The following is a 14,745-nucleotide window of genomic DNA, read 5'->3' as shown; positions in this document are numbered from 1 at the left end:
TAGCTTAGAATTTGTGATAAATCTGTCAGGATTTTATGGAAGTTTACTTCTACAGTCTTTGGCAAGAAATAGTTTGCAAAGCAAATTGATAGTTTAAAAAAGGCTGTAGGGGGAATGCTTAACCTGCTTTAAAAGTGAAGCTGTTTTTCCCAGTACTTTAAGAGCATACATTTGAATCCCAACAATTAATGCACTGATTACAGATGAGTCATCTATTCATTAAAACAGTCCTGTTAGGCCTTCTGTTTTGCAGTAATACTTCCTTGGTGAGAAATGAAATTGCATTTTAAAGTCTTTAATTCAGACTCACTTTTCCTCTTGTTAGTCCGTATTAAAACAGACTCTTCTTCTAGTATAAAAGTTCTCTGATGGTAAGAGTTGCTTTATTTTTTAACAATCAGTTTAGACTGTATTAGATTTGGGGCAATTCAGTCTCTCTTTTTCTGGTCTTTGCCTTGAATTACCAAGTTTTCTTTGCTTGCTATTTTCTGCAATAAGGGAGAAGGAGGTTGAGGCATGGGTTTGCAGGGGCTGCTGAAATTGTGCAGTTTGAAAGGTCAGTATAAATACCAACCATGAAGTTCCTGACACAGAGACCAACAGGTTATGGCCTGTAGGCCATATTGGGACTACTCCCTATTTTTGTATGACCCACGTGCTGAGTTGTTTTTAACATTTTTTTAATGGTTGGAAAAAAAAAAAAACGAAAGAAGAAAATTTCATGACTCATGAAAATTATGTGAAATTCAGATTACAGTGTCCATAAAAATAAAGTTGTTTTGGAACATAGCCATGCTCATTCATTTATATATTGTCTTTGGATGCTTTCTTGCTATGCTGGCAGAGTTGAGCAGTTGGAACAATTGTCTGATAAGCCCACAAAGCCTAAAATATTACCTAGTTACTACAGATAGTTTGCTGCTCCTGTTCTGTCTAGTACCAGCATATCTTGTTTTATTGCCTTTCACTTTGTTACACTTTGCAGATATTGTGTTTTTCACAAATTGAAGATTTGTGGCAACCCTGTGTCAGACAAGTCTTTGGGTACCATTTTTCCAACAGTATTTGCTCTCTTCCTGTGTCTGTGTCGTATTTTGGTAATTCTTGAAATATTTCATACTTTTTCATTGTTACTATATTATGGTGATTTGTGATTAGCTCTTTGATGTTACTATTGTAATTGGTTTTTTGGTATTTTTAATATATATTTTTAATTGAAGTATAGTTGATTTACATACAGTGTTGCACTAGTTTCTGGTATACAGCAAAGTGATTCAGTTACATATATGTGTGTATATATTCTTTTTCAGATTCCCTTTTATTATAGTTTATTATATGATATTGAATATAGTTCCTTGTGTTATACAGAAGGACCTTGTTGTTTATCTGCTTTATATATAGTAGTATGTATCTCCTAATTCTAAACTCCTCTAATTTATCCCTTGGTACCCCTGCTTTTCCCCTGTTGTAACCATAAGTTTGTTTTCTGTGTCTGAGTCTGTTTCTATTTTGTAAATAAGTTCATTTTTGTCATTTTTTTTTCAGATTCCTCATATAAGATAACATATTTGTCTTTCTCTGATTTACTTCACTTAGTATGATAATCTCTTTGTTCATCATGTTGCTGCAAATGGCATTATTTAATTCTTTTTAATGGCTGAGTAGTATTCCATTGTATGTATGTAACACAATTTCTTTATCTAGTTGTCTGTCAGTGGACATTTAGGTTGTTTCCATGTCTTGGCTATTGTAAATAGTGCTGCTGTGAACATTGGGGTGCAAGTATCTTTTCGAATTAGAGTTTTCTACTGATGTATACCCAGGAGTGGGATTGTTGGACCATATGGTAAATCTATTTTTAGTTTTTTAAGGAAACTCCATACTGTGCTCCATAGTGGCTGCACCAATGTACATTCCCACTAACAATGGAGGAGGGTTCCCTTTTCTCCATACCCCCTCCAGCATTTATTGTTTGTAGACTTTTTTGATGATGGCCATTCTGACTGATGGGAGGTGATACCTCTTTGTAGTTTTGTTTTGCATTTTTCTAATAATTAGCGATGTTAAGCATCTTTTCACATGCCTATTGGCCATCTGTGTCTTCTTTGGAGAAATGTCTTTTTAGGTCTTCTGCCCATTTTTTGATTGGGTTGTTTGTTTATTGATATTGAGCTGTATGAACTGTTTGCATATTTTGGAAATTAAGCTCTTGTCAGTCGCATCATTTGCAAGTATTTTCTCCCATTGTATAGGTTGCCTTTTTGTTTTATTTATGGTTTCCTTTGCTATGCAAAAGCTTATAAGTTTGATTAGGTCCCATTTGTTTATTTTTGCTTTTATTCTTTTGCCTTGGGAAACTGACCTAAGAAAACATTGCTACAGAGAATTAGGTCAAAGAATGTTTTGCCTTTGTTCTCTTCTAGAAGTTTTACGGTGTTATGTCTTATATTTAAGTCTTTAAGCCATTTTGAGTTTATCTTTGTGTATGGTGTGAGGGAGTGTTTTAAATTCACTGATACATGCAGCTGTTCAGCTTTCCCAACACTACTTGCTGAAGAGACTGTCTTTTCTTCATTGTATATTCTTACCTCCTTTGTTGAAGATTAATTGACTATAGGTTGTACTGACTTTTGTGTTTTTTAGCTAAGGTACATACATTGTTTTTTAGGCTATCACACACTTTATAGACTATAGTAATATAAACATAACCTTTAAATGCACTGGGAAACCAAAATATGCATATGACTTGTTTTATTGCAATATTAGCTTTATTGTGGTGGTCTGGAACCAAGCCCTCAATATCTCTGAGATATGCCTGTATATGTAAGTATTAGGAATCAGTCATGGAGTTAGTAGGGTTAATATGTAACTCAGTCTTTGGACTTCTTTATTACAACAATATTTTACATTTAGATATGAGGCAGAAAGGGACCTTAGATACCCAATTTTTACCTTTTCCTTTATATACCTGGCAAAAGGTCATCCATCTTGTTCATGTGCACTCATAAGCCCACAAACTAGCTTGATCAAATTTGGACAGTTTTCACTGTTGGAAAATTAAACTTTATGTTATGATACATAAGATAAGGAGATAGTTGTCTTCCTTATAGTCATCCGAAACTGGAAAGGATCATTATTTTCACCCATATCTCTAGATAGACCTGCACCTGTAGTTATATGATGATTACTTTCTCATAACCATCTAAGACAGAATCAAATCTCATTGTTGTGACCCCTGTCAACCTTCCTCCATCCCTAGCATGCATATATGCACATATTTCAGTGTCTCAAAGTATTTAGGAAGGCTTTTCTCACATCTAAGCCAAGTCTTATTTTCTGAATGAGAAGGCTGTTTTTTCCCTGGTTTAAGAGTATTGAGTTAGAGGATTTTCCGAACATGATGGTGGAGTAATAGGACAACGAGCTCACCTCTTCTCGTGACTACAGAACCACAACTGAGTGCAAAACAACCATCTGGAAAAAAAAAAAAAGACTGGAACCTAGCAAAAAAGATTTTCAACTGGAAACCCCAGCGGGGACGTTTGGAGGGTCATGCTCCCGATATAATCGGGCCCCTTCCTACCCGGGTTGGGGGAACCACAAGATGAAGAATAATTAAGTCACAGAGGCCCTCCCACAGGAGTGAGAGTTCTGAGCCCCATGTCAGGCTCCCCATCCCAGGGTTCCAGCATTGGTAGGAGGAGGAGACCCCAGGACACCTGGTTTTGGACAGTGGGGCTTAACTCCAGGAGCCTGACAGAACTAGGGGAAACAGAGACTTCATTCTTTTGGGAAGCGTACACAGAATCTCGTGTGTGCCAGGTCCAAGGGCAGAGGCAGTGATTTCATAGGAACCTGGGCCAGACTTGCCTGCTGGTTTTGAAAGGTCTCCTGAGGAGGTAGCAGAAGCTCACCTAAGGGATATAAAAGCTGGTGGTGGACATTCCAGGATTGTTTATCTACATGAGCTTTCCTGGTAGCTGACATCTTATTAGCACCAAGACCTAGTCCCACCCAACAGCCTGCAGGGAAGCCTCAGGCCAAACAACATACTGGGTGGGAACACAGCCCCACCCATCAGCTGACTTTCTAAGCCACAAAGTCCTCTAGACAAAGCTCTACCCCCGAGAGGTCTAGGACCAAGATTCATCCAGCAGTGGTCAGGCACCAACTCCTCCTGACAGGAAACCTGCATAAGCCTCTAGTCCATCCTCATCCACCAAGGGACAGATACTAGAAATAAGAAAACAATCCCAAAGCCTATGGAAGGAATCCACAGACACAGGCCAGACTCTACCCTGGGACTGGCTGGACCCTGGCCCTTGGGTGACAAGAGAGGAATGTACTGCTGGGACACACAGGAGGTCTCACACAGATGGCTACCTCTCCAAGGTCAAGAATCGTAACTAACCTACCTAAAAATACAAATAGAAAGGTAGATACTATGAGGCAGCCGAGGAATATCTCCCAGGCCAAAGCACAAGATAAAATCCCAGAAGAAGAGATAAGTGATGAGGAGGTAGGCAATTTATCTGAGAGAGAGTTTAGAGTAATGATGGTGAAGATGTTTAGAGAACTCAAGAGGAGTACAGATGCACAGAGCAAAATTTTTAGCAAAGAGTTGTAAAATACAAAGACTACCCAAACACAGTTGAAGAATAAAATCACTGAAATGAATAACACACTAGAAGGAACCAAGAATAGACAAAATGAGGCAGAAGAATCAATCGGTAAACTAGAAGACAGATTAGTGGAAATCACTACACAGAACAGGAAAAAGGAATGAAAGAAATGAGGATAATTTAAGAGAACTCTGGAACAACATGAAGCACACTAGTATTCTCATTATAGAGATCCCAGAAAGAGAAGAGAGAGAGAAAGAAACTGAGAAAATTTTTGAGGAGGTAATAACCGAAAGCTTCCCTAACTTGGGAAAGGAAACAGTCACCCAAGTCTAGGAAGTGCAGAGAGTTCCACACAGGATCAACCCAAAGAGGAACACACTGAGACACGTAGTAATCAAATTAAGAAAAATTAAGGATAAGAAGAAAACATTAAAATCAGCAAGAGAACAGCAACAAATAACATAAAAGGAAACTCCCAAGGTTATCAGCTGATTTTTCAGCAGAAATGCTACAGGCCAGAAGGGAGTGGCATGATATATTCAAAGTGATGAAAGGGGGAAACTTACAACCAAAAATACTCTATCCAGCAAGGTTCTCATTCAGATTTGATGGCGAAATCAACAGCTTCACAGATAAACAAAAGCTTAAAGAATTCAGCACCACCAAACCAGCTTTATAACAAATGTTAAAGGAACTTCTCTAGTCATCAAACCATAAGGAAAGAGAGAAAAATACGACCTACAAAAAATTGCTTTGGCAATTAGAGGTCTTTTATGATTCCATATAAATTCTGAAATTGTACTAGTTCTGTGAAAAATGCATTTTGACAGGGGTTGCAATGAATTTGTAGATTGCTTTAGGTAGTACAGCCATTTTGATAAGGTTGATTCTTCCAGTCTGAGAGCACAAGATATCTTTCCATTTCTTTGTTATCTTCAATTTCCTTCATCAGTGTTTTATAGTTTTCAAAGTATAGGTAACCTCTTTGGTTCAGTTTATTTCTAGGTATTTTCTTGTTTTTGATGTAATAGAAATGTTTATGCCAGTTACAAAATTCTGGTTTTTGAAGTAAAAAAAAAAAAAAAGTGAACGAAGGGCCTCAAATGGCAAAATATCCTTCCTTTTTATAGGTGAGTTGTATTTCATTACATATAATATGCTGCATCTTCTTTATCCATTCATGTATTGATGTACACTTAGGATGCTTCCATATCTTAGCAATGACAAACAATGTTGCTACTAATAACGAGGTATATGTACCTTTTTGAATTAATGTTTTTGTTTTTCTCAGATATATGCCCAAGAGTGGAATTGCTGGGCCATATGATGGTTCTATTTTTAGTTTTTTGAGAAACCTCCGTATTGCTTTCCATAGTGGCTGCACCAATTTACATTCCTACCAACAGTGTACAAGGATTCCCTTTTGTCCACATCCTTGCCAGCATTTATTTGTGTTCTCTTTGATGATGGCCATTCTGACAGGTGTGAGATGATATCTCAATGTGATTTTGATTTGCATTTCCCTCATATTAGTGATGTTGAGCAACTTTTCATGTTCCTGTTGGCCATCTGCGTTTCCTCGTTTGGAAAAATGTCTGTTCAGTTCTTCTGCCCATATTTTAAATGGGTTGGTTGGTTGTTGTTTGCTTTTTAATTGGAGTACAGTTGATTTAAAATGTGTTAGTTTCTGGTGTACAGCATGGATGGACTTGGTGGGCATTATGCTAAGTGAAATAAGACAAAGAAACACAAATACTGTAAGATATTACGTGTGGAGTCTAAAAAAAAAATACAACAAACTGGTGAGTATAACAGAAAAGAAGCAGAGTCATAGATGTAGAGAAGGAACTAGTGGTTACCATTGGGGAGAGGGAAGGGGGAGGGGAAAGATGGAGGTGGAGGCTTAAGAGGTGAAAACTATCAGGTATAAAATAAGCAACAAGGATGTATTATCCAATATGGGGAATATAGCCAATATTTTATAATAACTATAAATGATTATAACCTTTAAAAATTGTGAATTATATATTATATACCTATACCATATAATATTGTACCTCAACTATAATTTAAAAAATATGATATTATTAAATAAATACATAAATTTTTTTAAATGCAAAAAAAGAATATTAAGTTAGGAAGTTGATTAATTTGGAGCTCTTTATTGGTTGGCTTTAATACTATGGAAAGTGATTTCTCCAATATCTGACCATAGGTCATCAGTAGGAACACTTATTGCTTTGTCTGTGGCTCCTACCTCTTTAGAATACAAAGCAGAGCCATCCATGTGGTCTGTAGTAGACACACCATAAGAGAGAAGTATTTGTCCCCATTCCTGCCTCTCTACTTTTCTCCTTTGGAATGTTTCTGAGGGCTCTGCCTTGGAATGGATATCCTCCAGGATATGCTGGACATGCCCTCTTCCTTCTTAGCATTTATTACCAGTGGCAAGCCTGTCTGAACAGAAGCCCAAAGGCACTGACAAGGTGGTATGGGTGTTCACCGCTTTGAGCTCTGAGTCTCTCGTTGTCTTTGGTGGTGACTTCTTCCACCTGGGATAGACCTCATCCTGTGTTCCTTCAATTCCACTTCACAGCGTCTTCCTGCCTCTTTAGTTCTGGAGTGGGAACAGAGGCCAAATGGCACAGCTAATTTTCAAAATTGTTACAGTGTTTGGGGAACAAGATTCACAGCTTTACATGAGATTGTCAAAGTTGGTGATCCTGCATAGTTAAGAACCACTAGCTAGAGAGGGGTAGGAATAGTCCATTCAGCCCAATCCGTGGCAGCTTCTCCACTAGTTAGTTCTGCTGGACGAGTGACTGGCCACGCTACTACCTAGGGCTATAATGCCTGTGGACTCTAAAGCTTGAGACAGGTTCCCTGAATCTGACTTGTCCCAGAGGATTCTCTTGGCACTGCCTACATTCAGTGTATAGTTGGCACCCAGTAGGTTTTCCTCTTACTCTTAATGTATTAGCATTGCCATTGCCACTGGTCTTAGTCTATGTTCCTGCAACCTCTCCATAGTACCTCTCCATCTCTTTTTTTGCCCTAGAAAACCAGCTTCTTTGAATCATTCTCCTGTGTTTAGAGGAATAGGGGACAAACTACATCGAAGTTGTTCCATCTTGGATTGAACATTTACCATGGTATAATACGGTATGTAGTTAAGGGAGTGGGCCAAGGAGAGAGCCATTTACTTACTCCGTTCACTCATCTCACAAAGCACCTATGGAGTGCCTATGTTCCAGGCATTGGAGGTACACTAGTAAACAAAACAGACAAGATGCTGGATTCACTGAGGCTGGCAGGCAGGAAAAGAGATAAATAAACACAAAGGTAAGGTAATTACAGATTGTAATAAATACTAGGGAAGAAATAAACAAGGTGACTAGTCCCTGGGGGAGGCTGCTGTAGATAGGATGGTTTGAGAAGTCCTTGTCAAGATGAAGTTTGAACTGAGACCTGAAGAATGAGGGGCATTTAGTCACGCAAAGGGTTAATTTTATAGGTTTAGGGTTACAGCATTTCAGGCAGAAAGAACAAGAAGAGTTCCTGGCTTTGTTATGGAAAGGGCTTTGTCAAGTTGAAGAAACAGGGAAATGATCAAGATGAGTAGAGAGTAGGAGAAGGAAGAAGACTAATATGAGATGAGATTGGAAAGGTAGAAGGGGCCAGGTCATGTGGAATTTTGAGGAGCATGTTGAATGTTCTTCAGTTAAGTAGAACAGTAATGGAAAGCCTTTGGAGGATTTTGGATGGGACAGTAATTTAATGTAATGTAGTTTAGCAAGATCACTCTAGTTTCTAGGTATATGGAGAATAGATTGAAGTGGACAGAAGACAATGCACAGAGACAGTTGGAATGTCATTTAAGTGGGTCAGGCAGAACATAATGGTGGCTCAGTCTAGGGTGTCATAGTTGAGGAGTGGATGGATTAGGAGATTTAATTTGTAGGTAGTGGCAATAGGACTTGCTTATGATTAGGATGTAGGGGTTGAAAAAAGGGGTAGGCATTCAGGGTAAAGCTTCATATTGGGATTTGTACAGCTAGGTACTTGAAGGTAATATTTATTGAAATAGAAAAGATTGTGAGAGGGACACATATATGGGGAGAACCATCAAGACCTAGGTTTTAGATATAGTAAGTGTGGAGTGGCTGTTAAACATCCTCGATCCAAGATGTGTCAGTTAGGTAGTTATACAGGAGTCTGGCTGGTACTCAGGGGAGCAGTTTGGGTCAAAGATACACATTTGGGCATCACTGCTCGATAGATATTTTAAAAGATCTAGGGAAGACTATAGAGATAGAGAAGAAAAGATTGTCCAGGGTTGAACTCCCAAGCTGTTCAGCATATACGGTTCAGGTAGGAGACAAGGAATTGACAAGAGGAATTAGAGAAGGAGTAAGGAAGGGGAAGAACCAGGAGTGTGTGGCAATAAGAAGCCAGGAAAGGAGGGTATTTTAAGGAGGGAACTGTGTAAATGCTGCTTAGTGGCTGAGGAATTTGGCCACCAATTATTGGTAATTCTGGTGAGCAGTTTTAGTAGTTGTTTAGTAGAGTTTAGTAGACCTGCAGAATCCAGGTCAATGCATATGGCAATGTAAATAACATTGAAGGAGGTGTGGATAGTGAATGAAGACAATGTGTTCATGTAGTTTTACTCTGAACAGGATCAGGGAATTTGCATGATAGATAGAAATTGTGGAGTCAAAGGAGTATTGGTATGCTGGTGGGAATAATTCGGTCAAGGAACAATTGATGCAGGCAGGTGGGAGTGGTATAATTATGGGAGTTAAAGCTTTTGATAAGGTAACTGGGATATCCAGCCTAAGTTTAGTAGGAGCAGGAACACAGTCATCCATCCTAATAGAAAGGATAACAGAAAATGTAGATTCAGATGCAGGTTGATGTATAGAGCTGATGCTGGGAGGAAGAGGGAATACTTGATGTTAACATCTATTTTTCTTAGTGAAGAATGACGTGAGAATACCAGCTGAGGATAGTTGTGTGTGTGCCTGTTAGCATGGAGGCACACATGTGCACACTTGTTTGTGTGTAGTTGGGGCTGAGAGTGGGTGATGATAGATGGCCTAGGAGAGTGGGACTTTAGGCAGTAAACAGAGATACAGACATGATAAGATTATTCCTGACCAAGTCTTGGAGGAAGGAGGAGATAATCTATTAAAGTTATGGCCCTAAATACTTAGCTCACTTTTACGGGCAAGAGGCAGGGCAGTGGAATCCTCATGCATCTGGCAGGAGGGGGATTCTTTCCCCTTCCTGATAAAATGGTAGTAGTGATTTAAATGAAATATTACTTCCAAAAGATTAAAATAGTGCCTGACACATGGTTAATTGCTCAATTAATGGGATAATTAGCTGTTATTAATTAGTTTAGGGGGACTGAGGTTTAAAGAAGACAAGCGTTTTTCTCAGGGCCCTAAGGGGGTCTCTAGGATGGATCAAAGACTGAGTGAGTACCTATCATGAGAACTGAGGCCTGCTAGGATCTTGGACCACAAGACTGATGTGCTTATCTCGCCTGGAGTGGAGCAGTCGAGTAGTCCTGTCTTCCCCAACCTTTTGTGTTTCTCCTAGGTTGAACGTAACCACCATACCGGCTGGACAGTCTTGTCAAGCACAGCCCACATTCCACACTTCCCTTTGTCTGTTTGTATCACTCTTTTTCTTACCTTTCTTCAGTGAACTGAAATGAGTGCTGGTGGCAAAATCTGTCTTCCACCTCCCAACCCATGAATGCCTTCTCTGTAGTCAAGATGAATGGTTGTGGTTTGGATCAGCTCCAGGGGTCTTCATGAGGGTGCCCTTATAGTCTTTGCCAGGTTCCTAACGTTATATCCACATTGATTCCTTTCCTCTCTCTCCTTGGAGGCTGGCTATGGAGGGTGGTTGGCTTTGATTTTAGTCCTTGATATCTCAAACCCATTCCTTTGTCACGTTGACCCATGTCTCCTGCATCTATTCTGTGCTCAGGGGTTGGTCTTAAAGGTATGAAGTTATCCAACTTATTTTTGTAAGGACAGACTGACTTATCGAATCAGGTCAGGTACACGCTTAGGAGGCTCAGGTCCTTGTTGGTCCCTTTCCTAGAAGAATATAAATAGGGTGTATGTTAGTTCCTCTGTTTGTGCCCTCTAGGAGGTCTTAATCTTGCATGTGCTGAGAGCAGCATTGCACAGACATTCCAGACTTCTTTCTGCCTGAGGAGTTGGCTGAGAGCTCTTTGTTCATGATGTGCCTCTGTCTGCCCCATGCCATTTCTTCCTCTTTCATGACGTGACCCCATCTTCATCGCTTTCCTCCTCTAGCTTCAAGGTAAGATCATCCTGTTGGACTTTGGGCTGAACCTGGCGAAGATAGAATAGCATGCTCTGAGTTAGAGCTGGCCTGACTTAGCTCTCCTTGGAGTGCCAGCAACCCAGGGTTTTCTTTCTTGGGAAAGATGGTGCCTCCCTTCTGACTTGCAGCTTCTCTTTGGACAGGCTGGACATCAACGGTAACACCTACACGTCTCAGGACCTCAAGAGTGCACTGGCAAAATTCAAGGAGGGGGCAGAGATGGAGAGTTCAAAGGAAGACAAGGTATATGATGTTCTTTATAGAGAATTAGTATAATCCTGTATGATGGCCTTGAAGGATTTCCTGAAGCTTTTGCAATAAACATGGGAGAGTAATAGTAATATTGTAAAATAATTTAAAGAGCAGTTAATATCGTCTAAATAACCCTTTATAGACTATTAAAAAGATGCTGGGACCATTTCTGTCATTGTTTAGGTTAGGATCCAACTTCCTGATACATACTTGAAAATTGACGCACAAAGCAGAGATAGCCATACTCTCCATTATCACAGATATGAGTGAGGAGAATAGAGATTAAAACCCAAGTCTCTTCACTTACACTGGGATTAGACACAAGCTTAAAGGACAGAGGAACTAGGCCAGGAAGGAAGAAGCCCAAGTCCTTGTCTTTATCCTTGTCCTTTGAATATGTAGCAAACTTTTTACAGGCCTCAGGTTCCTTAAATGTACAACACAGGGCTGGGGCAAGAGGATAGCTGAGGTTTCCTCCAGCTTTAAATTTGTTTACAAGCTAAGGGAATGAGAAGGAAATTTGCAGCCCCTTGGTTATCCCCCATAATGTCTGGAATGGAATGTAGATACCCACCTACCAGAAAGAAATCTTACTCTTAGATGGATTATGAATGCATGTGATAGCCAGAAAATGTTGCAAATCATTTTTTACATTTCCACTTGATTCTTGTCCTTAAAAGAACCTCCTCCCATGGCTGCCTTGCAGACCTTTCTAAGTTCTCCCTCCCTCTTTCCCTCTTCACAGCACCCTTTGCCTTGTGTATCTCTCTGTCCCCACCCCATAATTCTGGCAGTATTTTAAAGGGGCAGCATCAGGTTCCTGATAGCCTATTGGTTAGTGAAGGAAGCCTTACATTCCTCAGATCCTTCAGAACAAAATATTTCTGAGACGAATAGACTTTTTTTCCTTTTTGGTGTTGGGGAGGACCTAAGGAGGGGGTGTTAATACGCAGGCCAAGTCTCCATGTCTTTACTAAAGTCACATCTCCCAGTGTGGAAAGTATATGTGGTATGAGAAGGTGAGTAGCGGAATGGCAGCAGTGGTGGTGAAGGAAGGTGATGCATAAAATTATATCCTACTGTAGGTATAGTAACTAGGGGAAGGGGCAGGTGGTGAGAAAAAGCAAATCCCCTGCCATGTAATTGTGAGGCCAGCAGAGAAGAGCAGTGCATACCCAGGTGCCTAGAGCAGAAATTGGTGTTCCTATGGCCATGGGTTGGGCTCATTCCTACTCGATACTCCCTTACCATGAGCACCACATGGGGCTGATGGGAACATAAAAGTCATTCCTTGTTTGATGTCTTCTCTGCGGATGGAGGGCCCTGTCTCTTCTCTTTGTTCTCTTTAGTGACATTCTTCTCCCATAATTCAGTTACTGTAGAAAAATATGAATATTATGAAAATATTTTTAAATGCAAAAGCAAAGGATTATTTAAGTTTTCAGTTGCTGTTTTTTTAATTTAAAAATAATCCTTTCCCTGTGCAAGGAAAGATCGCAATCCTGGTAACTAAATGCAGCACCCCTGTACCAGCTAATTTGAGTCAGCAGCCACTTCTGAGCTATGGCTGCCACACTCTCTCTTTTACTTTTGTGGAGCTTAGGTGGTTAGCTCTTTCACTAAGGTGCTGGGTCTTGGGGTCTTTCTCCCACTTTCATTTGGAGCCTTTCTGGACTGACTCAGCTCACTGCCAGTGCATTGGGACTGGCAAATAAATTAACTTGAAGAAGGTTGGAGAGTTTCTTACGTGTCTCAGGCTCCTGGCTGGAGATGCCATTATACTTTTTGTTCGGTCTTTAAAGAAGATCTTTGCATGGTAAGTTGCAAATACAGGATGGTGCTTTTACTTTATATATAAAGACAGTACTGTGAGATATTGTGTCATGTTATATCAACTGAGTGGATTTCTTTTGTACTTGATTTGGGGAGGGAGGACATCAATTCCATTATATCCATTGGTACCTTATTGGATCTAAGTGAATCAGTCCTTCCCAGAGTTCCATGCTTTGAGGAAAAGCTCAGTCTTGCCCAACACATTTGGATCATTGTTGTTGAATCTGATCTCTTCATCCCCCTATTATCATACAAATTGCTTGATGCTTTATGCTTTATCATGTCACCTGTTGTTCATCTGTGTCCATAAATTGCTCCATTTAAAAATAGAGCCTTCTTAAACTTTTGATTCTGGACAAGGTGAGGTAGACTCATTTCTCTGTATTCCTCCTGCTAAGAACAACTAAAAGCCCTGGACATAATACTAAAAGCAATATAAGAAGACTTTAAAGGTGGGAAGAAGAAGGTAGATTGGCTAGGGACTCTGGAATTTGAGGGATGACATGCTAGTGAGTCCTGGCTTTCTTTTTTCCCTCTGTGTATCCCAGAGTAGGCACTGGAGAAGCCCATATCATGGAAATGCCAACAGGTGCAGATAGAAAAAAGGCCCTAAGAAAAGTCTGCTCTTTCAGGAGAAGGGCAGCCTAATAGAGAAAAAACCTTTTGACAATATCTATTCTGCTTTAGCCAAAGACCATGGAAATCTCCCCACCTCCCTGAGTGCTAGTGGAAGTTGAATGGGGAAGTTGGATTTCCACCTTCCACCTTGTATAGTGTAGCAAAGCTGTACTCTGATTCCTCCACCAGAGTGGTGTCAGCAGAAGCTGAGTGGGGAGCCTGAAATTGCACCCCCTCTGGTGGCGGTAGACGATGTCAGGCAGTGCTTTGCTACCTCAACCAAGGTGGTGTTGGCAGGAATTGAGCTGAATTTCTACCCTCTGCTCAGTGGTATAGTGCTATTCTCTGCTTCTCCCACTGGTGTGGTACCAACAAAGACAAGTGTGGAGCCTAGCTTTGTACCTTCCACATGGGTGTAGCAAGCTGCTTGTCCTGTTAGGATGGTGTCAGTAGAGGCCAAGAAGGGAACCTGAATGTCCATCCTCTGTCTGGCAGCAACAAGGTAGTTTTTCAGTTCTCTTAGCTGCGCTGATGCCAGTGGGGGTTGAATAGAGAGTCTGTGCTTCTACCCTCCAGCTGGTGGGAACAAGGCAGCATGAGGCAGCATTCTGCTCCCCACATGGGGCAATGTCAGTGGGGTAAGTGAGGAACCTGAACTTCTATCCCCAGATCAGCAGCAATGAGGCAGTGTTTCAGTTCCCTCACCAGGGTGATGTTAGGAGAGGCCAAGGAAGGACTTCCATTCCCAATGTTGAATGTCTGGTGGTGGCAGGTGATGCTTTTCCTTCTCCTAACTGGAGATTGATGGCAGAATTTGGGAGAGAAGGGAGCTGGAGAAAGATATTTTGTAAATGAAGTCCTGGGCATACTTGCTGGTGGCCCACAAGAGAAACTGACTAGAATTAATACAGCAGAAGATTTGAGAACTGACCCACAGTGTTGAATACTGCCCAGATTTCTAGATTAGCTTTGGGTAACACACAAAGGAAGCAGACCAAAATAACACTGCAAAGGCTCTGAAAACTAAATTGTCTTGGGGTCACAACCA

General features: G+C 40.5%; 1 protein-coding gene across 3 annotated transcripts in view; it reads left to right on the top strand.

Moving 5' to 3' along the window:
• Positions 1–14,745, top strand: part of SIL1 (SIL1 nucleotide exchange factor) — a 210,386-nt gene that overhangs the window by 119,473 nt on the left and 76,168 nt on the right. For all 3 annotated transcript variants that reach the window (XM_010971698.3, XM_010971699.3, XM_045507929.2), the window contains exon 5: positions 11,138–11,237. In XM_010971698.3, coding sequence (XP_010970000.1) covers positions 11,138–11,237 — 100 coding nt within the window. The remainder of the gene's footprint in view (positions 1–11,137; positions 11,238–14,745) is intronic.

Source organism: Camelus bactrianus, chromosome 3 (genome assembly GCF_048773025.1).
Source record: "Camelus bactrianus isolate YW-2024 breed Bactrian camel chromosome 3, ASM4877302v1, whole genome shotgun sequence".
Taxonomy (NCBI): domain Eukaryota; kingdom Metazoa; phylum Chordata; class Mammalia; order Artiodactyla; family Camelidae; genus Camelus; species Camelus bactrianus.
Note: the sequence above shows the minus strand (reverse complement) of the source record. Positions and strands in the feature narration are given on the sequence as shown.